At 39.3% G+C, this 22,724-nt stretch overlaps 1 protein-coding gene across 2 annotated transcripts in view; it reads right to left on the bottom strand.

The window, feature by feature from the left end:
• Nucleotides 1–87: 87 nt before the first annotated feature.
• LOC135168793 (cadherin-87A) overlaps nt 88–22,724 on the bottom strand; it is a 36,675-nt gene continuing 14,038 nt past the window's right edge. The window contains exons 1-7 of one of the 2 annotated variants that reach the window (XM_064133316.1): nt 21,643–21,902; nt 21,432–21,487; nt 10,377–10,594; nt 8,007–8,264; nt 7,304–7,438; nt 6,688–7,191; nt 88–6,460 (exon numbers count right to left, since the gene is read on the bottom strand). In XM_064133316.1, the coding sequence (XP_063989386.1) occupies nt 2,039–6,460; nt 6,688–7,191; nt 7,304–7,438; nt 8,007–8,264; nt 10,377–10,594; nt 21,432–21,487; nt 21,643–21,887 (5,838 nt within the window). In that variant the 5' untranslated portion in view covers nt 21,888–21,902 and the 3' untranslated portion in view covers nt 88–2,038. Of the gene's footprint in view, nt 6,461–6,687; nt 7,192–7,303; nt 7,439–8,006; nt 8,265–10,376; nt 10,595–21,431; nt 21,488–21,642; nt 21,903–22,724 lie in introns of those variants that run through there. The other variant, XM_064133317.1, reaches the window with a different exon arrangement.

The following is a 22,724-nucleotide window of genomic DNA, read 5'->3' as shown; positions in this document are numbered from 1 at the left end:
AATATGATGGTGATAGGATCACCAATAAAAAAAACCAGATCTTGAATTCGAAAAAGGGTGAGACAGGGCGAAATAATTTTACTACCATTATTGCGTACGAATATTTTTATAATAATCGCTTACATAAAATATGTTACAGTATTACAATCAATATTGTAATCAATAAACAGACAATAATTTTTCCTAATTTCGATTAATAATAAGAGCAACCATACAATGTAGTAATAATATATACGATGTTAATGATAACACGGATTATCAGGGAAGTAGTCTGCTGTCCTGTATTCATCTTGTCGTTCAATCACTTCCCTCAAATTAATTCGTGAAAACATCTACCCTAAATACGTGGGACCCTAAATTTGCCCGGTGATTGCTATTCGCAGCAAAATCCACCATTTTTTATGAATTTTCATTGACACCTCACTATCTCTTTATTTGCTTTGATGAGTTTTGTAAAAATGGAAGAAGGACGGCTTGAGCGCTTTTAAGTTGTACAAACCATTGTTGGCGAGTGAAGAATTATTCAATCGTACGGATGGAATCGGGATTCGTTGCGAATCGACGTCACCGTTCAATTATCTATATATATTTTTTTTTTCAATTTTCCATTGATTTTTTAATTCAACTATGATATGACTAAGTCCGCCCAAAGTCCCGTGGACTCAATCAATTAACAAAATCATTAATTAGTTAATGCACTCGATAAATTCACAATCAATACCAATCAACCATCACCAAATCACAGTTTCAAAATATCCTCACAATTTCAACATCAGGATAAATTAAATATTTGAAATTATTCATCAACATTCGAACGATCGTGAATTATTCAACGCTACCTCACTCATAAACTTTTACAATAATAATTACGAGTAATGGCTAATGACTTAACAATGAGCTGGGATGCCCACACAAATTGGCAGTATAAACGTATAAAATAAAAATGCATAAGTTAGTTAAAAGAACAACAAATGAGAGCAGTATGAATATATTTTACGATACACTGTTAAAAATTTCCCAGTAAAATTTCCGGTAAAGACCTCGAAAATTTCTAGCAAATCATTTGACTACGGACATTTCAAGGAATTTTATTTTCAATTTTTTTTCTGCTAAGAATTGAGTTTTCTTCCGGAAAATTCAATTAGTTTTTCTTTTCAACAGTGCAGTTAATTAGAAAAAAGTGTGGACTTGGGCTGGACGGATCCATCTAAACATTCACTTATATACATAATATACCTGTCGTGTCAAGCGTCGGTCGCTCGACAAAAGAACCCTACAATTTTTTTTCTCCATTTAATAGGTGATCTTAAAATTAACGATCTAGCGTAGGATTAACCTCGACTCAATCGGCAAAATCAATTCGTCAATTATTATTGTACCCCAGTTTGGCAACGCACAAATATATACATGCACACACCAGCTACATTGATACATAATCGTTTTCAAGTTCAATTCTCTAATAAATCCTTTAACATGCCTAATACTTATTCATTGAATTATTAATTTTACCATTGAAATTGTCAGTGAGACAGAAGATAAACGAGCTTACATGACGATGATTATGACGCGATGGGATGTATATGAATCTGAGAAATAGTCCGTTTTGAATGAAACATTAAATTTTACTCAAAAACTCACACTTCGAACCAAACCATATGATTCAGTTATTGTCAAGGTTCTTGGATGTGAGTTTTTAATATTAATTCCTTCCAGTAATCACTGGACCATCGAATTTTTATAATAAATAATGCGAAGATGAATGGTTGTGTCTGACAAATAGGCACATTTCACAGTTTCCAGTGCAGTAGCGAAAACCCTTTGAAGTTTCACCAAATAATGAATATCTTCCAATCTAAGAGAGATAAAAATATCATTCTCATGGCCTTTTTTACAGCCTCGACTCGCTCTATAAAAAGTCCCTGAGGAAAATTTTTCAATCTCACGCAGATTTCAACATTCGCAGCCTTTTCGAAAACCTTTGCTACTGAATACACTGATTGCGATGAAATAAAAAAATTCGAAATGATAATTTGGCCTTTTACACGAGTCCCGAGACAAATTGCGGCTGTCCATCTCGGTCTAGCGTTAACTGTGGAACAACAGTTGTTGATGGCTGAAACGTTGATCCCTGAAATCCCATTGCCGATTCATAAAGACTGTGATTACCAGGCAATGTCGTATAATCAGGTGTTGTCGGGCGATGCCTATTGGCAGGTGTTGGATGTTGAATAGTGGCATAAGTGTTGTCCTGCGAGGTATCCATACCAACACTACCACCACTGCCCCTTCTCTCCGTTATAAGTCCCCCCTCGGGTTCACTGAAGACCTGCATCGTCAGCTCCTGTTCCTCATACAGCTTCAACTTCTGTTCAATCCACAGTGGATTTTCCGTAGTATTCAACTCGTCAATAATCTGTTTCTTGATGAGTCCGTCTTTTTTCCTGATATCACTGGGTACAGTGATGACCCAGTGCCTGAGACAGCAGCAGACAACGGTGACAGTGACAGCTCCAACAAGTAATACAACTAGAAGAGCTATGAGAGCAGCCAAAGCAGGATCAAAGGGCGCTTCCTGTCGACCGGCGAAGGCAGGAACAACATTTTCAATGGCAAAACCAATATAGTAATCCTTGAGGACATCGTATTTGGCGTCAATAGCTCGGAGAACCTGTGGTACTGGTGTGATATTCTGATTTTTGGGATCGACAACGTGCAAATACATATCACACCACTCTCGCCTGATCTTTCCAGCTGAATCCACGTGGTACCTTATCTCATCCACAACAACTCTACTCTGTGTTGCGTTTGACAATTCCGATACTATTTCGTCCCTTTGCCTGTGAACTTCGTCTGGTGGGCGTGATAGGATAACTCTTATCAATTGCGAAGGCTCGAATACCCACACGTGAACTCTTGCCATTGCAAATCTCTCGGGTGAGGCTGTCTCTTTTGCAACAATTTCAACTATAAATCTGTCCTGATTGTACTCGGCCATGTATCCACTGGTCCTGAGTTTTCCATCCTGGGATACGTTGAATGGACTCGGTACTATCGATCCACTTGGCTTATCCGATCCATATTTATACAGATTTGCTGATGCAACGTAGTAGTATAGAGTGCCATTCTCCCCGAGATCCTGATCATAAGCGTTTACTTTAGCAACAATATCATTGACATTAGCCATTGAATTAATTCCTGTATAATAATCGCTTCTCTCGAATACCGGTGGACTATCATTTTCATCTAAAATCGTTATCGTTACGTTGACATGTCCATGCTCAGGATTAAGTATCACCGATTTATCAGCGTCTGACGAAGAAACGTAAAGATCTGGATCGTTAGCAGCTAGAATAGACAGTACATAACTGTCTCGTGTCTCTCGATCGAACGTTCTATTTGCGTAAATTGTTCCGTCCGATTTATCGATATAGAATGAACTATTATCATTGCCACCCGCGATGTAGTAGTAAACCCTGGCGTGTCGTCCCTCGTCCTTGTCCTCAGCTGCAACCCTACCGACGACGTAATCCTTCGGTCGATTTTCCGGCACTTGAAAATTGTACTCCTCATAGAATTCGGGAACATTGTCATTTGTATCGACAAGTAGAATTGTTAATAAACGTAGACTCTCGTAATTTGTTGGATTTCCATGATCTGTGGCAACCAAAACCAACTCAAACTTGCTCTTGACTTCCCTATCGAGAATGATTTTCGCTCGAAGTTCTCCAGTCTCTTGATCGATAACAAATTCATCGGTCTCTGGGACATTACGATTTCCCACTTTTAGGTAGTAATTGATTCTTCCATTCTCCCCTGAATCTTCGTCAATTGCTCTCACTGTCATCACAAGATAGTTTGGTACACCAGAATTTTCTGGCACCTCCACTGTTGCGTTTGCCAACTCTGGCATTACAAATTCAGGTTTATGTTGGTTGACAGGAATGACTCGGATATCCACGAAGGCTCTGTCCGAGTGGGGTCCCTTGCCTCCTCCGTCTCTCGCCTCAACTTCAATTCTGTAATTACCAGAACGACCGACGAGGCTGATTGCTGGATACAAAAATCCTGAATCTCCATTCAAATTGAACGCTCCGTCATCGTTCCCACTCACTATCGTGTATGATACTTTTCCATTCAAGCCCTCATCGTTATCCTCAGCCCGAACTTGAAGAATCGTAGCTGGTGGATTGATGGAGAGATTCTCAGCAACTGAGGCACGATAACTGTGCTGTGTAAAAAGTGGTTTATTGTCGTTGACATCCTCCAGATGAATGACAACAGGAACAGTTGTTGTTCTTCTGGAGTTCACTGGAGCATTATCACTTGCCATCACCGTCACGGTTATCTCCGACCTCTCCTCACGATCGAGAACAGTAGCAACTCCAACAGTAATCTCTCCAGTTTCATGTCCAATATTGAAGTCGGAGGCGTGCTCGCCGATGAGGCTGTAGCTGACCTCTCCGAATGCACCTTCGTCTCCATCAATAGCTTTAACCACAGTCACGTGAGTCCCTGGAGGAGCATTCTCCTTCACAGTGACGTTGTAAGACTGCTGTTGAAATTTGGGATCTTGATCGTTAACGTTGATGATATTGACCGTGATTTTAGCAGTTGATGATAACTGAGGAACTCCAGAATCGTACGCTACAACTGTAAACTCAAGTTGCTTGGTTTCCTCATAATCAATCACTTGACTAGTTCGAACGATTCCCGTTACATTGTCAATGTTGAAGTATGGGCTGGGTGGGTCTATTGCGTATCCTGAGATGTTGCTGTCTACATCAGTGGCTGTGAAGGCCCCAACTATTGCTCCAGTCGGTTGCTCCTCTTGCATTTCAATGGGATATTTTGGATTTTCCTTTGTCCATGGCTTCAAAAATTCAGGAGGCAAATGGTTGACGTCTATTATCGTGATAACAAGAGTTCCCGTACCCTGTTGAACCCCAGAAGCCGATGTATCCGTCACAATGACATTCAGACTGACAGTTGCAGCTGTCTCTCGGTCCAGGGGACGAACCACTGAGACTTGTCCGGTCTTTGGATCAATCGCGAAAAAATCCTTGAAGGAAGTTATGTTGGATGAGACCAATTGGCCATTCTTATCGATCGCTGTTATCGGCTCAGTTATCGAGAATCTCAGGGCATCCTGAGTTGTGCTATCAGGGTCAACAGCTTTTAGAGATGTGAAGACTGTTCCCACTGGGGAGTCTTCAGTGACTTCTGCGCGTTGAGTGTTTGGAGTGAAGTAAGGGGCCTTATTATTAGTATTTTCAATCTTTATCATCAATGTGGTTGTTCCACTGAGACTTGGGATGCCTCCATCCAGTGCAATAACCTCGATGTTGTAGACATTTCTCGTGTCGTAGTCCAGATTACCTGAGACCGATATCATTCCCGTTGTTTCATTGATCACAAAATCATCGAAAGCTCCCTTTTGGATTCGATATTTCAATTCAGCGTTAACGCCACTATCGGCGTCAGTGGCGTATAGTTCCTCGACTTCTGTACCAGGAGATGCTGTCTCTGGTACACTCGCTGTATAAACCTCGTGTAGAAATATGGGTTCGTTGTTGTTGACGTCTCGTACCGTAACGTTGACAATCGCTGTATCGGAAAATAAACCATCTGTTGCACTGACTGTCAGTGATATCCAATCGTGGGTCGAATTGGTGAGGTCAACTGGCCCATTGTTGGTTACTCTGATCTCCCCAGTACTGGGATGGATTTCGAAGAAGCCTAATTCATTTCCATCGATTATAGAGTACGTTATCTTTGACGTCTTATCTCGATCGCGTGCTTGAACCTTCAGCTCTGGCTCGAACTTGTCAGCACCTTCATCAACCACTGCCCTGTACTTCTCCTGTAGGAATTTTGGAGGACTGTCATTGGCATCTGCCAGGGATATCCTCAGGGAGACTGTTGTCGTTTGTCCATTGCCATCGTCATCGATTGCTTTGTAGTTCAAGAAGTACTCGTTCTGCTCCTCAAAGTCCAGACATGGTGAGGCACCTGGGGAGGGACAGGGGGCAACTGCTATACTCCCGTTGCGCTTGTCAACTGCAAAGTGCTCAGCTCCCTGACCGAGCAACTGATAAACTATCCCTGCGGTACCGAAACGTCCACTGTCACGATCTTTCGCTCTGATTGTTGCCACTGGGGTGCCTGGGGGTGACGTCTCCGAGACCACTGCTGTGTAGGTGGGAGAACTGAAGGACGGGGCATTGTCATTTGCGTCCGTTATTGTCACCGTAACAGTTGCAGTTGATGATAACTTTGGGTTTGTGTGTAATTCCTCGGCTATTACGAGAATTATGAACTTCTGCTGATTTGGATTCTCGTAGTCTAGGGAACCATTCGATACTCGAATGTTGACAGAGGTACTGCCTGTTGCAACGGACGGCTCCACGGTAAATGCACCCGTTATGTCCTCCAGGCGGAGAGAGAATTCCGAGTTAAATCCCTGAGGAAGTAGGGAATCATATTGACGTGAAACAGTGAGCCGCAAAATGGAATTTTACATGAGAATTTAGTAATATTGGGAATTAATATCGAAGAAAAAATACTGAACACGTATTTTTTTATATGAAAAAATAATAAAATTTTTAATACATTAAAAGAAAAACTTTGGTCTCATAATTTGAAAAATTGAAAGTCAGTGAATGAAAAATTTGAGAAATTAGCACTTACAACGTCTGGATCTTTAACGGTCATGTCTAGATGGGGCAAAAGCGTGCCATCGGGCACGTTTTCAGGTATCTCTATATTGTACTCTCGTTTATTGAACGTCGGTGGCTCGTCATTCACGTCTTTTATCGTTACCGTTGCATTTGCTGTCGAAACTGTCGACTCATCGTTACCAGGGATACCATTCACAACTTCTCGTGCTTTTATCTTTAACGTCAATACCCCCGTTGAGTCTTCCAAGGCTTCTCGATCCAAGGGCTTCGCTGTTCTCAGTTCACCTGATTCACGATCCAGGAGAAAATAATCAAATGGATTGGTCTCCAGTTCGTATACAATTTGTCGCGGCATTCCCCTGTCACCATCTCTGGCCTTTACCGTCATTACTAATGTACCAATTGAATCATTCTCCTTGACTATTCCAGTCAGGGAATCCAAAAATTCGGGGGGACTGTTCTGTATATCAGCCACTTTAATTTCCACTCCAGTGGTCTCTACATTTGTACCATCCTGGAAAATTATTATTACAAAAAAAAATGAAAAACAAATTCAGCGGAGGAGTAGTAAAAAGAGATAAGTCGCTTTTGATTATTGAGTTCTACAACAAATGTTAGCAACTTACACTAGCCCGCAGTAGCAATTGGTAAAAGGGCCTCTGCTTATAGTCAAGTGGCTCACGTAGCACCAGTGCACCCACGTATGTATTCTCACTCTTCTCCACGTCGACAATGCCAAACTTGGCGCAGGCATCGGGAAACTGTTGGATGGGCACAGAGCGAGTAATGAGTTTCCGATATTAATTAACACCTTCCCTAACACTATTACGAACTGGTAGGGGAGAGAGAAGTTGGTTATCTGGGCGTTGCAGCCAAGGCCCTTTGTCCTGCTTAATTGCAGGGATAAGCAGGGCAATGCCATTAATTGTTGTACATTATAAAATTAAAATTACTATCTAGGAAGTTGCAAAGTTCCAATAGCAATTTTTTTAAAGGCATTTTCTACGAAATTTGCAAGTTATATTATTAGATTTTGAAGAATACATTAATTAAGTAGTTTTTCAATACTAAAAATGCGAAATTAAAGTAGAGCATTCAACAAGTAAACGGGAATAATCATAAATAATTGTGAAAAACCGAGTGATAGGAAAGACTGTTATTTAAAAAAATATCCGTCATTTATCTTTACAAATGAATGCACTGGATTATTGGCTAGCCCTGGACAGTGGCAATATTCCATTTCAATGGCTCGATTCAGTGATCACGGATAAAAAAATAATATCACCAGACCTCGTGTTATGGCATATGCACTAGAGAAAGTATAGTCACCTGGAGCTGTGATACACAGGACAATTCAATATTGCCTCCAATGAGATCTGGATCAGTGACACGTATACCAGGGAGTATTGTCGTACCAATTGGAGTATCTTCGTCGGCCATTGCCTCGTAAGGAGTGCCCGAGAATTTTGGTGGATTGTCATTGACATCCAGAATGATGACGTAAGCATCTACACCAACGATGTTGGGCTGTTGACCCTCTGTCACTTGATCCTCGAGGCTTACGAGAAATCGCACTGTGTCGTTTTCCTGTAAAGCATTGTCATGGCTAGGTAGTAGTTGAAGTTCATAAATTCATCAACTGTTGAATTTTAACAAGAGACTGATGAATCTCGTTGATTTATTATTCATGAAATAATGATTTCCTCGTAAATTTTCAATTTTTTAAGATAAAAATAATGGTGTCCGGGGTATCTCGGTAACAATCGCGATTCTCGTCGTTTAATGCATCCCAGGAGTCTACTCTGTTGAATGCAATTTGCATTCCACCCTGAGGTTCAAACAATAAGACCAGACTCTATGGTGGTTAGCTTTGAATGAGATTACCACAGGGGAGGGGAATCTTTCACGTGAAAGGAATGTTTGTTGCTCAACGAATACGTGGCTGTAAGTTTAATGAAAAGGATGTTGACCTTGGTTATTCAACATGCGGTTTAGAAATGTTCGGAAACATTAAATTCACTTTGTCTAGCCTGTATTGCCCATTATTCTATTACAACTCTACCTATTATGCAAGCAAAAAATGATTTGTAATTTACATTCATTCTAATCGAGACTATAATAATTAATAATTAATTGTCTGGTAATTATAATGGAAAAGGTGAACTCTAACAAAATGGGGGAATCCATTAGAGAAAAAGAAATTCATTGGAAAGAAATGCACAAAGGATGACTATAATTTGCATTGACAAGTCAATCTTTTTTCTTTTCATGTCGTACATGGAAATGTCGATGTCTCTCTTTAACGTAATTTCACAGTGAATTCTCCTCCTCCTCCTCCTCCCCTGTCCTTTCTCTATACCTTTAATTCTCTTCGTTGGGGGCTTCAGAACAGATGCACAGAAGCAAGAAAAAAAGCGGAAGATTGCTGAAGAATGAGAATGGACGAGAGATGAAACGACAATGGAGTTGTATCGCCTGAGTACAGACACGTGAATGGTACCAGTGGTATCGCGAAATATACCCAGTACCCAGGCTGGACAAAGGGCCGTCAGGGTTTTTTTTTCTTTTTATTTTGTCCGGGGGTACCTGCTGTCGACAAGCCACCAAACGCCAGACAAAACTCATCCCCAGCGCCTCTTTTCACCCCCTCATGTACTCCCACTGTCTCTACCCTCACACCCTTCTTGTTCACGTTCATTTTACTGCGTTTGGTTTTCCCTCTATCGGCTACACTCGTGTTTTTTTTTAGTTACACTCATTTAGATTTTCTATGCCGTGTGAAAACGCATTTAAACGAACGCAAAGTTTTTATTCAGCGACGCACAATAGACACAAATTGTTGGAAATGTTTTTTTTTCTCCTGTTATTCTCTTGTAGTTTTGGTAGTTTTTTTTACAAGCGGTTTAAATATCGAATTCTTAAATTGATTGTTAATTAAATACTTTCAATTGATGACTGATAATTGAGTTAGGTAGAAGAAATTTACGGTGCGGCTTTCAGTGATCAATTCTTAAACATGTCAGACAGTTTAGAATTTTTTTTCAAGTAGATGTAATTGAAAAACCATTTATACAGACATTAGTCCTTAAAAATATAATAAAGAATATCTTGAAGCTGAAGAGATCTAGTTTTTCAAAGCCCAAGTTGCTAACATTGATAGAACAGTTTCGAAATTCTTGGGGGTTGGTTAGCTTCTCGTAGGGTCGTTGCTGGGGATACCGGTGATCCAATAAACATTGCCCGAGGGTGCGATTGGGCGACTGCTCAGTCATCGGAGGGCTCTGAATAACGGATCTACCGGTCTCATTGTTAGGTTAATGAGGATTAATTAATGAAAACCCAATGGATGGGATTCGGTATTGGAGAGTGGTCTAATGCTCACTAATTGTGAATTGAAAGCGGTTAGCGATGAGGGAGAGAGGGGCAAAAAGTGGCATGAATTATTTTATGAAAGGATTGTGTTGAAATTATCAGAGCAAAAGGGGGCTGTATGTATGTTTCAACGTGGGACTTTCTGGGGTTGTATAACAGGGACAAAAGAAAGTACTTCATTAAAAATTTTCACTATTACCGAGTGGAAAAGAAAATATACTACGTTTTCTCAATGTAATGAAATTTTTCGTGATGAGGGAACAGAAGTTGGAAAACTTCTGTTTTTACTCCAAGAAACCGTCGATGCAACGCGAAATATCGAATTACCTCACGATCCAGGGGTTTTGCGAGGGTGATGACACCACTGACAGGGTCAACAGTAAACTTGTCAGTTGGTTGGATTCCATATTTGACTGGTGAACCTTCCGGGTCGTGGCCCTTCAGGGTGGCTATCTTGGTGCCCACTTCGGTCGCTTCGGAGAGTGGTAAGCCAAGTGGAAAGCCCCCCGGCTCGAAAATTGGGGGTTCATTGACGTTGTTACTCGCTGAAACAGAAAGCAAATAATTCATCAATGCTCCTACCGAATTATCCAAATTTCTCGTGTGAGAATGGTATAAAATTTTCCGCCTGAAATCCGAGACATAGTGAAACATCAAATATTCTCCAATTTTTATGTGATTCTGATAGAAATATACGGTATACACATACATATATTCTTTATTATCTGAGGAATATAATGGATACACTCCGTAACTCAGACGAATGCTTCTTCTTTCCTAAAATTTTACGTAACCCTCGAGAATACCCATGCAGGTGGGCTCTCAGGAAAATTGCATTAACAATTCTGAGAGGATTGCGTATTGAATGAACCAAGAACGAGACCCATGCTCGGTTTATCCTTTACACATTGACTCACAGAGAGCATTAAATTTATGCTAAATTATTAAATTCTGTACAATAATATAGGACAGGAATTAATTATTGAGGCTATGGGTAATAGCTAATTTAAGAAAAAAATTGTTGGATTTATTTGAACTAGAGATGGATTTCTTCTTGATATTCTATAGACCTCGCCCCATGGGTTTTTTTTTCGTCGTTCACTCGTGAATCTCCAAATTAAAAAATGGCGTTGGTCATACCTCAAAATTAATTGGAACATATTAAAGAAAAAACCGACCCTAGCTCTTGCAGGTGATCATTGACATCTCCCGAGAGATGGAGAGATCCTGAACGGTGTGGGATCATTTCCTGGGGGAAATTTCGCGATTTTATAGAATTCGTAAGTGTCATTTCATCCGGAACAGGTGGATGAAAGCTCGATTAAAACTCCGCAATTACTCACGTGTAAAAATTGATATATTAAAAACGAGAAACACTCTCTATACGGAAAAATGGACAAAAAAACTAGTAATTACCTATAATTTTTATGAAAAATTATTAAGTAACAAGTTCTTTAAAAAACTTGACGACATAAATCTTTGAATGATGTATTAAAATTTTTCAAGAAAACTCCTCTCCTCCCTGTCGAGAAATTGCTTATTCAGCTCCGTTAGTGGCGCAGGAGAATTTCAATCCGCTTACGTCAGATCAGGAATAAAAATGGGGGATGAGGGGGATGATATAAAAATATACTCCACTTCTTCTCTGCAGCCATCGATCTCAATTATTTTCATCGTAAAATGGCAGTATTTCAGGCGGTAGCATGAGAAGTTAATGTTCAATTCTCAAAATGTCAGTCCATAATACTCCATTAAAAATGGAAATATGTGAATAATCGCTAAATCCATATACCCCAAATCTACCCAAATGCTCTCACTATAGTCTGGCAAAGTTTCGTGGAACGTTTCCACAGTAACGGATTTAATCCGTTGAAATATAATACTGGGAATGGGAGGAGTCTAGAACTGTATAATCGAGGATTAATTCTCCGTCGATATCGGTGTCTACCCGAGGCATTATTAAGGACCCCATCTACCCCCTTCGGTGAACATTTGGAGACCCTCCATTGTTATGAGTTTGTCAAACTTTTTTTTTTCAATTTCAAATAAACTGTGGACCGGGCAAAAGTTTGTTGTGCAATTCTCCAATGTCCAATGTGCAAAGCAATTAGCAATATTAACGAGTTTATATCCCCCAGTAACACATCAAGCCACAGTTCAAGCGAACATGTGTGCAAACACAAATTCGTGCACATTGTGAAAAATAATTGCACAAAAAAAAGGAATAGTGTAGTTTGCAGGGAAAAGGGAGAAAAGTCAGACAACAAAGATGGGGAAAAACGAGGGAAAATGAAATACAATACTATCCATATACAGTTGATGTGTAATTGTCGGTGGTATGTAATCCGGCTAATCCTATTGTTAGACTTTACAATGCCCCGTGAAGCTCCCTCAGTTCGTATAGGAACGACCTTCTAAATGTTTGTACTTTCAATTTTTTATTTATTAGCGCACACCAGCGAGTGCAATAAAAAAAATTGATTGGGCGACAATTAAATAAATTGAAATGACGAATTTCGTAAATGAAACAATCTTTTTCGGGACATGAGGATATGATTCCCTCCGTAAAATAATTTCCACTTTTTTCCGAATTAATTCACATAAAACACCATCAGTTTTAATAGATTAACTGTCGGATTAATACCGACAAAAATGATCGCCACTTTTCGCACACAAATGTCGGTACAAATAATTGAATGAAGCTCATTAATTCCGCACATCTGGTTTAATCTATTCAATGCCCGGGACCATTAGTGTAAACTCAATTCATTGGTTCTCGTTAATCCAACAAAAAGCAGTTGAGAAATTGGGAAAATCTAGTGCTGGCGATACGCTGGCAAAATTACCAAGGTACTTCAATGTGGATTATCCCGAGAGCAAAATGAGCGAAATATACTGCAGTTAAGGTGATCATTAGATTGAATGTCGAAGGCTTTTGGTAGTGAGCTTTATACATTCCTCAAGCTGTCGATATCGGAGGGAACGTCGAGGTGAAGCTTTGAATTTCTACCAGGAAACTATTGCTTGAAAAGACCATTCATTAAAATGCGGAGGTGAAAACTTTGGAATTGTCTTAAAACTTATGGCCCAACAGAGTTTGAATGGTTTTTGTTTGGAAGAAGAAGTGAAAAAGCTGAGCTTTAGAGAAAATCATGAAGATTTGTGTCACTGAACGTTCGGCGCTTTATTGTTTTATAAACTTATTGTGGGTTTATGGAGCACATTCGTTTCCAAGAAATTTTTAAACAATTTCATTTCTCTCTTCTTCATTATTGAGGGATCTGGTGTTTTAAATAATAATTGCGATTGTTTCAATTTTATTTATTTATTTAATAGACATTACACTTTTTCAATCATTAATCAATTCACGTGAGGAATTTCAGGGCAATTCGTGGAGAACCACTTGGCATTTTCACCTGTCACCGTCACTCGACCAAGTGAATTTGCCATTTAATATTTAAAGGGCCATTCCAAATGGGGGAACAATGCACTGTCTTCGATTTTATTATTCATCAATTCTCGCAGAGTCAGCCTCAAATTCACTTGATTAACGTCTCATTAAATTATTTATTTTCCGTTCACTTATCCCAATTAATTATTGGAGTTTCTCGTCAAGAATATTTTCTTACTGGAAACGGTACAAACAATAAAAAAATATTCTATTTAGCCCTTCGACATGGAAAATGAAGCAGTAAAAATTGTTATCTCTCCCCTCTGGTGTTTTAACTGCCCATTGATTGACGTTTTACGCTTCCTATGATGAATGAATTTTACGTTTTCATTCCGAGAAAATGGCCGAATGTCGTTCACATGTGAAATTTGTTGCTATACAAATGGGCATGAATTGAATATTTTAGAATGGGGTAGGGAGTGTTTGACAAGCGCGTAGTCGAACACTATTTCCCTGTTCATTTGTATGATACACAGTGTTCTCTGGACCAGACGTACGAATATTGGTGGTGGCCTTCCGGTCAGTGCTCACCGACGATTGGTGACCATTGGCGGGCTACGCCAGAATTGTTCGATTTCCATCGTGACAGTTGCATCTGTGTCATTCTATCACGATTGTTGAATTATTCTGTCTGGGGTTGGTGGGGGGAAATGCCGGATATTTGGATGTCCTCGATGATGATGGGTAGCTCTCACAGTTAAAATTATATGAAGAGTAAAATTCTTGAAAAATTACGTGCCTGTTCCGTCAATTTTATTTCGCCATTTTTTTATAGTCTAAAACATATTCAATTCGTTTTTTGAAAATTCAAATATTCTCTTCTACTGTTTTATTCCTATTCACTGATTATGATTTGCCATTGTGTTCTACCTTTGGCATCTAGTTGAATTTTCGATCACTGCTATTCCATTTTCATACCCGTGGGCAATATCGAACGCCAGGAGGGATAGACATGGGGGAAGAGCTTTGGTTAATTTTCATCAAAACAAATTCCTCGGTTAGAGAGTGGTGTACTGCACAAGGCACGGTTGAGCCCATATTGGAAAATTCATCGGCGGGTAATGAAACGAAGAATGTACTTTGAAATTCCAATTCTGTGGATAGAACAATTGACTTGTTGTGCGAATATCAATTTCTTGCTGATAACGAATGTGGTTTTAACGTTTGAATCCGATAAATCACTGAACAAAAATTCCTCGAATATTATTGAATTGAATTTGTGATCAAATCGAATGAGGATTCAATTATTGAAATTAATCTCCAATACTACCGGCCAATTTTTTTTCACACTTTATTCATCAACCTAAACCATAAAAAAAAACATTAATTAATTTAATAATTAGAATTTTTTGTGAAGTGTCTAAACAAATTGTTCTGTAACTTAAATTATTTTCCATTCAAAATTTAATTTGGAAATTCCACCGTAGAATGAAAATAGTCGTTATCGGACAACTGCTAATATTTTTAATTAAATAATGAATGGAGAATGAGCTGTCCACTTGATCGCAATCCCTTTCTCGTCGCTCAATCAGCCCAGAGAGATAAAGAGATTGACCAATTGATATCAATTACGACGGTGTGGTTAATAAAAAGAGGGTCTCGATAGGGAAGGGAATAAAAAATGGGAAAGCTCACTCTATTTCCCTTCACCTAATAATGGTGGAGCGGATGAAGAGGGACTATCCCTTATCATTTCTGTCTGTCGAATGATAAATACGATGGAGTGGCACCCCCTCGAGATAGGGTGTGAAGAGAACATTCATCCTATCGCATCGGTGGCATTGCAATTGTGGAAACACCCGTAAAATCTCTGTGATACATGGGGTTGTATGGTTGTGATGGTTCATGTTCATTTTGGATACGTTTTGCGGTAGTGATTTCCCAGGACAATCTAACCCGCATCAGACGTCAGTTTAAATACCTTGTGCAACTGATATTTGGCGATAGGAAGGCTCAGCGAATATTAAAAGTAAAGAAATTTTGGACTTGGAAATATTATGGAAAATTAAATCAAAATACAAAATCAGTAGCGAACTAGTCAATAATTAGATTTAAAAAATATCAGGGTAAAGCAATAAATATCGGAAAGAATTTAATTTTGAATGAAAGACTGTCGAGAAAAAAAATGGCTCCATAAAATTTTAGAAGATCTCAACCGATATGGGTGAATGAAATTTCGGGGTTGAAAATTCGCTGCCGTAAAATACAATCGAGTGACATTCATTCGCAATAAATTTTTGCCGAGCCAAACGCAAACCCCCGGGATCCTTCCATTTCCGTCCGTTAGGTGAAATCCAATGTGATCGTACGATTCAATTTACCGAGGATACGGTGGTTTGAGACAGGTGATGCAGCCCTTCCTCTCCTCCCGCAAAAGGCTGCACATACATTTTTCGTAGGTAGATATATTGAAACCGATAGAGATAAATATACAGTGCAAATGCTGAAGAAGCTTATCCATTGAGGCAACACCAGAAAGGATAGTAATAAACGTCGATTCCCTCAGAAAAGGGTAGATCCCGTTGGTAAGCTTTCACGTCCGTTTCTAACTATATATAAAGCTTCGTATCTCTAACACGCTTGTCAGTTAGGAGAAGCAGAATCCGCGATAGATGGAGATACAGTCCCTGCACCAAACAGAACAAGACATTTTCCCCAAGTCTACATGAAAATTTCACGGGAAATTTTAGAAAAAAAATCACTACGCGGAGAGAAAAATATATAAATTGAAAAAAAAAAAACATTTGTCCACGTCTTTCGCGAATCGTGGAAGTGATATTGCGCGTGTGATAACGGCACGACACAGCTCTCACAATATCACGTTGGCAGTTGGTAAGAGGATCCTGTTTCGTGTTCCTCCAACCAAACATTTTTTTTCTCTTTCAGTATATATTTTTATCTTGTTTTTTCTACCACCGTAACATCTCTCTATCCATCTCACCCTCTCTTCCTTCAGTACAAGCGCACGCGAGAAAAAAAGATGGAAATGTACTGAAGTGTACTGAGTGAGGATGGAACTCGAGAGGAAAAATATATCGTGGCTGGAAGTGAGATTGTGAAGAAAACGATCGTGAGAAATAATTGTTTGGCTACTTTGAGGGAGCAAAAAGCAATGTTTTTTCCCCTTGTCATCAGCTTTTAAATTATTTGAAATGTTGTGGGAAAAATCTATATGAACTTATCATATTGAGCCCTTAGTGTCATTAACTTGACAGAAATAAACTTTAAATAGTCTAGACCTCTTCAGTGTTTTTAAAGAGGAACGCATTAATTTAAATTTTTATAAAAACTTCACTTTTATGCTAACGTACACCAGCTTCGATAAGCCTCTTTGGTTCGATCAAAAGCCAGACCTTTGTTCGTGGTTTCTAGCAAGCGCTTGAAGGCCCTCAGCACCGCTGAGACAGATCTTCACGTTGGAATGACGTGAGGTGAAGGAAAAACCACTTCAAAGTTGAATCGCACGATGCAAACTTCTGAACACACAGCCCTGTAGCTCAAGGGAGAAAATAAAAGCACAAGACAACTATGCAAAATACAGGTGAGGGGGAGGGGGCGGTGGGGAATGAATTTTTATTCATTTTATTCTTCGCGTCGCGCCACTGGAATCGACAACCACTAAAAATTTTCGAAGAAAATAAAGAACTGTTTTACGACGGGTGGTAAAGGGGGAGGGGGCGAGGTAAGTTGAAATGGAATAAATTCAGCTGTTGTAGTACGAATATTCCCGGGTGTTTTTTTTCACTAATGGAATAGAATGCCCCTGAAGTTTCAATTTACTGCTGGAGAACTTCAGGCATTTGATTTCATCATTCCGGGGGGTGAGTCGAGTCTTCGGGTTTTCCCCGAAGGGTGGCAAATCGAATTTTAATGAGTTGACGGAGAAAGTATAATTCATTGTGTATATATGAGTTTTTATGGGAAATATTGGATAAGGAGATTAGGAAATTTATATCTTTTATAAATCTTTCTCCTCTGTCTCCAGACCAATTAACCGATTGATCCACTAAAAAACTTAATTTATAAAAAATAAATTTAAAGGACTCGAATTTATTCTGCAGAGCACTTGAATGAGCCCGTCAAGTTCTCCATTCACTTTGAATAAATAAATTTTCTGTCAACTTTAACTTACAATAGTAAAAAACACTCTACCACCCCTCGAGCGTTGAATTGAAACGTGAATTGAGTTACCAAGTTCCTTGGACTATTGGTAAAGTGTACGTGCAAGTTGTCCTCACCAGGAGAATATTTCTTGTTCCCCGAAATTCCAAGATGGGAATATTGGTGAGAGTGACTGAGGGGGATGAAGAGAATGCAATGTTACCCCCAGAGTGTTTTCCGGGGGAAGAACTGTACTCTGGATAAGATGTCTGGTTGTACATGTATATCAGGCATCAGGTGATGTGGGTGGTTGGGAAATCGTGAACCGGCTGCAAATAACTTGAGGTTTCCGGCAACTGGGGCTAATTGAATTCCCCGATGAATCGAACTTCTCTCTGGTGTCGCGCAGTCGAGCGAAATATTGGCTATTCACGGTGTTACATCGTTTCGATGACACGTGACCAAACTATGGTCAATTTTAATGAATTTATTCACACTTCACCCTGATTTACATACGAAATTCTTCAAAAAAATGGTAATGTAAATGCGAGATTGTGCTCTTTTCTTCTGCTTTCCTTGGCTTTTTTTTATTTCACCTATCTACACGCTCTACCCTTCCACTTCCTCGTCTCCGCATTTTCTTTCTGTTTGCTTGTGGAATTACGAACTCCCGGGTAACTACCAACGACGTCAAGGAAAAATTACTCCAGGGGGCGAAGTAACGGGTTTTTGTTCGTTAAAATCCAATTAACTGCAGACCTAGTGGATGTTGAAAAAGAGAGAACGAAGAATGTACGAAAAATACAGAATAAAGAGAAATAAAATTGAAAATACTGACGAGGAAAAATATGGTACGTCGAGAGGGACCTCAGTACCAATACATCGAGTCAATTAATCATTCCCTTTGCTACTTCAAACGTCGATGGGAAAAAGATGGGAGAAATATTGCGTCAAAGGGCGTGCAGTAAATTTCCAAGACGAATGTCATCAATTAATTTTTCCAAGGAAAGATCTCGATTATCGACCAACAAATATAGTAAATAGTTGCAGACTTTTTATAGATAATCATCTCTCAATAATAATTCATCAATTCGTGTATGATAAAAGTTCAAAGAAATTATCATTTTACTCGAAATTTATTATCAAATATTTTTAATGTTCACATTTTTATTCCCCAAGTGATATTGCAAATGTGTCGCGTTTCACGCGGCTTCCGTTAAGGCACGGCTGCTAGGATAAAAACTAGGTTCAACGAGTTTCCGATAATGCTGGATTCACCGAGGCGCATTTAGCGGATAATGTGTTCAATATATTTCTCCTTTTATTCCCTCCTCTCCTTTCTTTCCAATTTTCCGTTTCGCCTTTCTTCTATTTCCTTCTCCCCTGTACCTTTAGAGTGTATTGCTCACACCCCCCGGCACACATCACACACACTGAGTTCATCTTAAAATCGTATCACGTCAATAGCAGTTACGGTTATGCAGGCATTCTACCCACGGACATAAACTTAAATTGCGGTCATAACAGCCAATCCAAGTCGGGTTGACACAAAACTGGAATTTCCACACTTTTATATGCAAAGATTTTACCATGAGAGAAATGTTCAGTAAAAAATTACAAGAGTCTAGTGCTGTTAAAAATATTACAATGGCCCTACAATCTCTCGCAGGAATTTTTCTCAGTGTGATAGAAAACTTGGGGCAAATATCCGGTAATTTTACCTTGAAATGTGCAATTATTTATATTTATTCGCATTTCATTAAAAAAAAAATAAATTCTCAATTTTGTTGAGTCGATTCTGTCTTCGGATGTGAGTTCGGTCATTTTTACTGAACCTTTCTCTCCGTAAATGTCGCAATCTATTCCCAGTGGAGTTTGAAATTACTGATTCCCTGGAATTCCACAAGTATCTTAATTACCGCGCATTCTACCGTCACTTGGATTACTCTGCATTTCTAATCTTATTTCCGAATCCATTAAACTTCGCACTAATCAAGATGGCGTGAAATCAAAAAATCCCTCCGTATTCACGAGGCCAATTTTATTCGGGGAAAAGATTACGAGGTTATTTTCCATCAAACTTTTCCAATAAAAATTATAAAGAGAGATGGGAATTTTTTTTTGGAATGTGGAAATTCCACACAAGTGGAGGATATTGGGAAAATTTATAAACTTTGAAATCACTTTGATTTTGTGGAAAGATGGTACGCACAATGCGCCCGTGCAACGCGTCGTCCCCGCGACTCGCCTTGGAGACGATCGATAGCCCTCCGGAGTTCACTCAGTCTCCAAGTCTTGTGCCTTTGTGGACCGAAAACGTGTAGACACACGTACTCCCAACTCTATCTCGTTACAGTGATAACATTAATTCAACAATTTTTATTTTTATTCTCTGAAAGTCCCCAGGGAACATATAATTTCAGCCAAGTCCACATATTTTTTAAAATTTATAATCTACCGAGTGAAAAATTTGTTGAAAAAATACGTTCCTATAGGTAAAAGTCTCCTGCGATCACGAAAATAGGAGAATCTGATTGTCCACCAGCCCAAGGGGAATTATAGGGATAAGAAAAATGGAATTAAATGTATCGCTACAGTTTTACTCCCAAGGGTCGAAAAAGTGTACGTGTATGTGTGTGACTGGTACAGAGATATCTCCAAAGGACACGACACGTTATTCACGGTCCCGTGGAGCGTTTTCCCGGGCTAAGGTTTTCCCAAGCGTCCGTGTCTCTTATATCCACTGAAAGAGATACGAGAAGTGAACCCATACAGACTTCCGGTTTGTTCCTTTCTTCTTCTGCGCTTCTGGCAATCACTGGGAAAAGGGAAAAGCGTCATTTTTTTTCTCGTCCCTTTCATTCGCAGAAGAGAGAGAGAAAGAGAAGAAACTTATTTTCATTTTTTTATTTACTCGCGCTTCTTCCCGGTGTCGTTGAATCTCCACCTTCTGGTTTTACCTCGAGGACGAGATATTTAAGTTCCCTTTGGGGAATCCAAACGTTTAAATCTTGGTCTCGCATGCGGAAAGGGACGAATTGATATACAGAAAATGCAACTAGAATTTCACAGTTGTGTATTCATATTAAAGAAGTATTTCAGGTATTTGGGGATGAAAGAGAGATATTGGAGAGTGATATTAATTCATCATTTTTTCTCCTCACTCATACTTCGCTGGTAACTCGGAATATCTCGAGAATGAGATGGGGATGAGAGTTATCTCATCAGAGCGGTCGGAAAATTCACCATACAAAGCCCTCTTCAACTACTTCATTCTCCTTGAATTGTTCTCGAGGTATTTGAAAGAGAGCAGAAAAAATCTGCTACTGTTTTTAACTCCAGAGCTTTGGAAATTATTTTTCTTCTTATTGTTCAACTGATGAAAACAGAAGCACACGAATATTCCATGTCCCATTTGCCAAATGTCATTTTTAAGTGTTTCTGATAATTTATATGGAATTATTCTCTCTGAGTATTGAAAGCCACCGCTGCATTATCCCTGAATTCTTCATTTTTTTCTGCATTAAACTCTCATTAACCCCAAACAGCCTTCCCCGAAACTTTAAAATAAACGAGAAAAATTTGCCAGGGTGGAAAAGCCGATAATTATAATTTATGTACATGAGAATAAGCGTTACGTGGTTTTTACGTAATAATAAAAATGGTAAAACTTGGTACAGCGTGGGAGAAGATAAAAAATTGTTAAAAAGTCCAGGGAATCTCAGGCCGACCCTCTAGCTGTAGCCCATTCCACAATGTGTCTCTCATTACACAAGATAAAAAAAAAATTGACGGAAATCTCGGAGATACGTATATCCGACTAGACTTACCCACACACGTGGCAAGGAGCCAAATGGCCAGGAGGTGGCATCCCTTGGTGGTGAACCTGTGAACAGAAAGTAGAGCCAATTGTTGGTTGAATCGAGAATATACTTGTTTCTGGGATGCATATCCCGTAAAAGGGCCCTCTCGTTAAACTAAATTACAGTGGGCGTAGCCCAACGACTGATAAACTTGGAGTCCACCGGTTAAATAACGTACCCCATTGTCTTGGCCCAGGACAGGTGACGTAATTGCATTCTGTTGTGATAAAAATCAGTTCGTAGTAAGCTCGCAGGCAGATCCGCGATCAATAACCATTTATATTTCTTCTTCAATAATTGTTCGTTATTGACAAAGAGACAGGCTTTTTCCGCACGGAGAGAAAAATATGACAATTTTTCTGTCCCTTTCAACCTCAGACACGCACTCCGATTTTTTTTTATTAATGAGCAATCAACTCTCATCTCTCGCAAATAATTACCCCGCGAAATAAAATGAAATTGAATAAAAAAAATACTAGTGAGATTGAGCAGTCGCGCGCAATTAAGTTCTACTCCCGAAGCCAAGTCCTGGCTAATTAACGCTAGAGCGACAGGTCGTCGCAGACGGTGTCCAGTATCGTTTCACTGGCAAGCCCAACAGACAAAAATATTCCGAGTAACTCTACAGTACTTGACTGGGAACGCTGGTTCTTTGTCCCCACCATTCTCACTTCTCCCAGTGTCCAACAACACCCGACGTCCCAGTTAGGGTCATTTAATCTTACTCTAATTATTCTCACCGTGTACTATGCCCACTCTATCGCGTGTGAATCGTAATTCTTGTAACTCTTCCACCACCGCATTTCTCCCCTTTCCGGTGAAAAAGGGTTTGCCGGAGTAAAAAAAAAATTTATTACCAACGTTAAAGTGGCTTTGGTCAGCGTCACTCGAATTTAATTGACACCAATTACTCGGACTCAACAGCGAGCGTAAAAACTTTTAATGCTACTGTAACTTTTTTTTTCTCTCTAAACTTATGCTCAAAAAGTGCTAACATATGCATTACTTTTTGCTGACAATATGTCGTTCAACGACATGAAATTACTGGAAAAAATTCCAATTGAATTGTATCACTCAACTCCACGAAATTAATTGAAATTAATGAAATCCCATAATTACAGTAAATCGTCCAACTCCATTGAACGCAAAATTATCATAAAATTGCATAGACAAATAGATATTGACCGAGTACCACGCTGAATTATAAATTCACATCTGATTTTCAACATCTTCATCTGCTGCGGTGCCTGGATTTATTAT

The sequence above is a fragment of the Diachasmimorpha longicaudata genome, chromosome 13 (genome assembly GCF_034640455.1).
Source record: "Diachasmimorpha longicaudata isolate KC_UGA_2023 chromosome 13, iyDiaLong2, whole genome shotgun sequence".
Classification (NCBI taxonomy): Eukaryota; Metazoa; Arthropoda; class Insecta; order Hymenoptera; family Braconidae; genus Diachasmimorpha; species Diachasmimorpha longicaudata.
The sequence above is the reverse complement of the archived record's forward strand: the minus strand, read 5'-3'. Positions and strand labels throughout refer to the sequence as shown.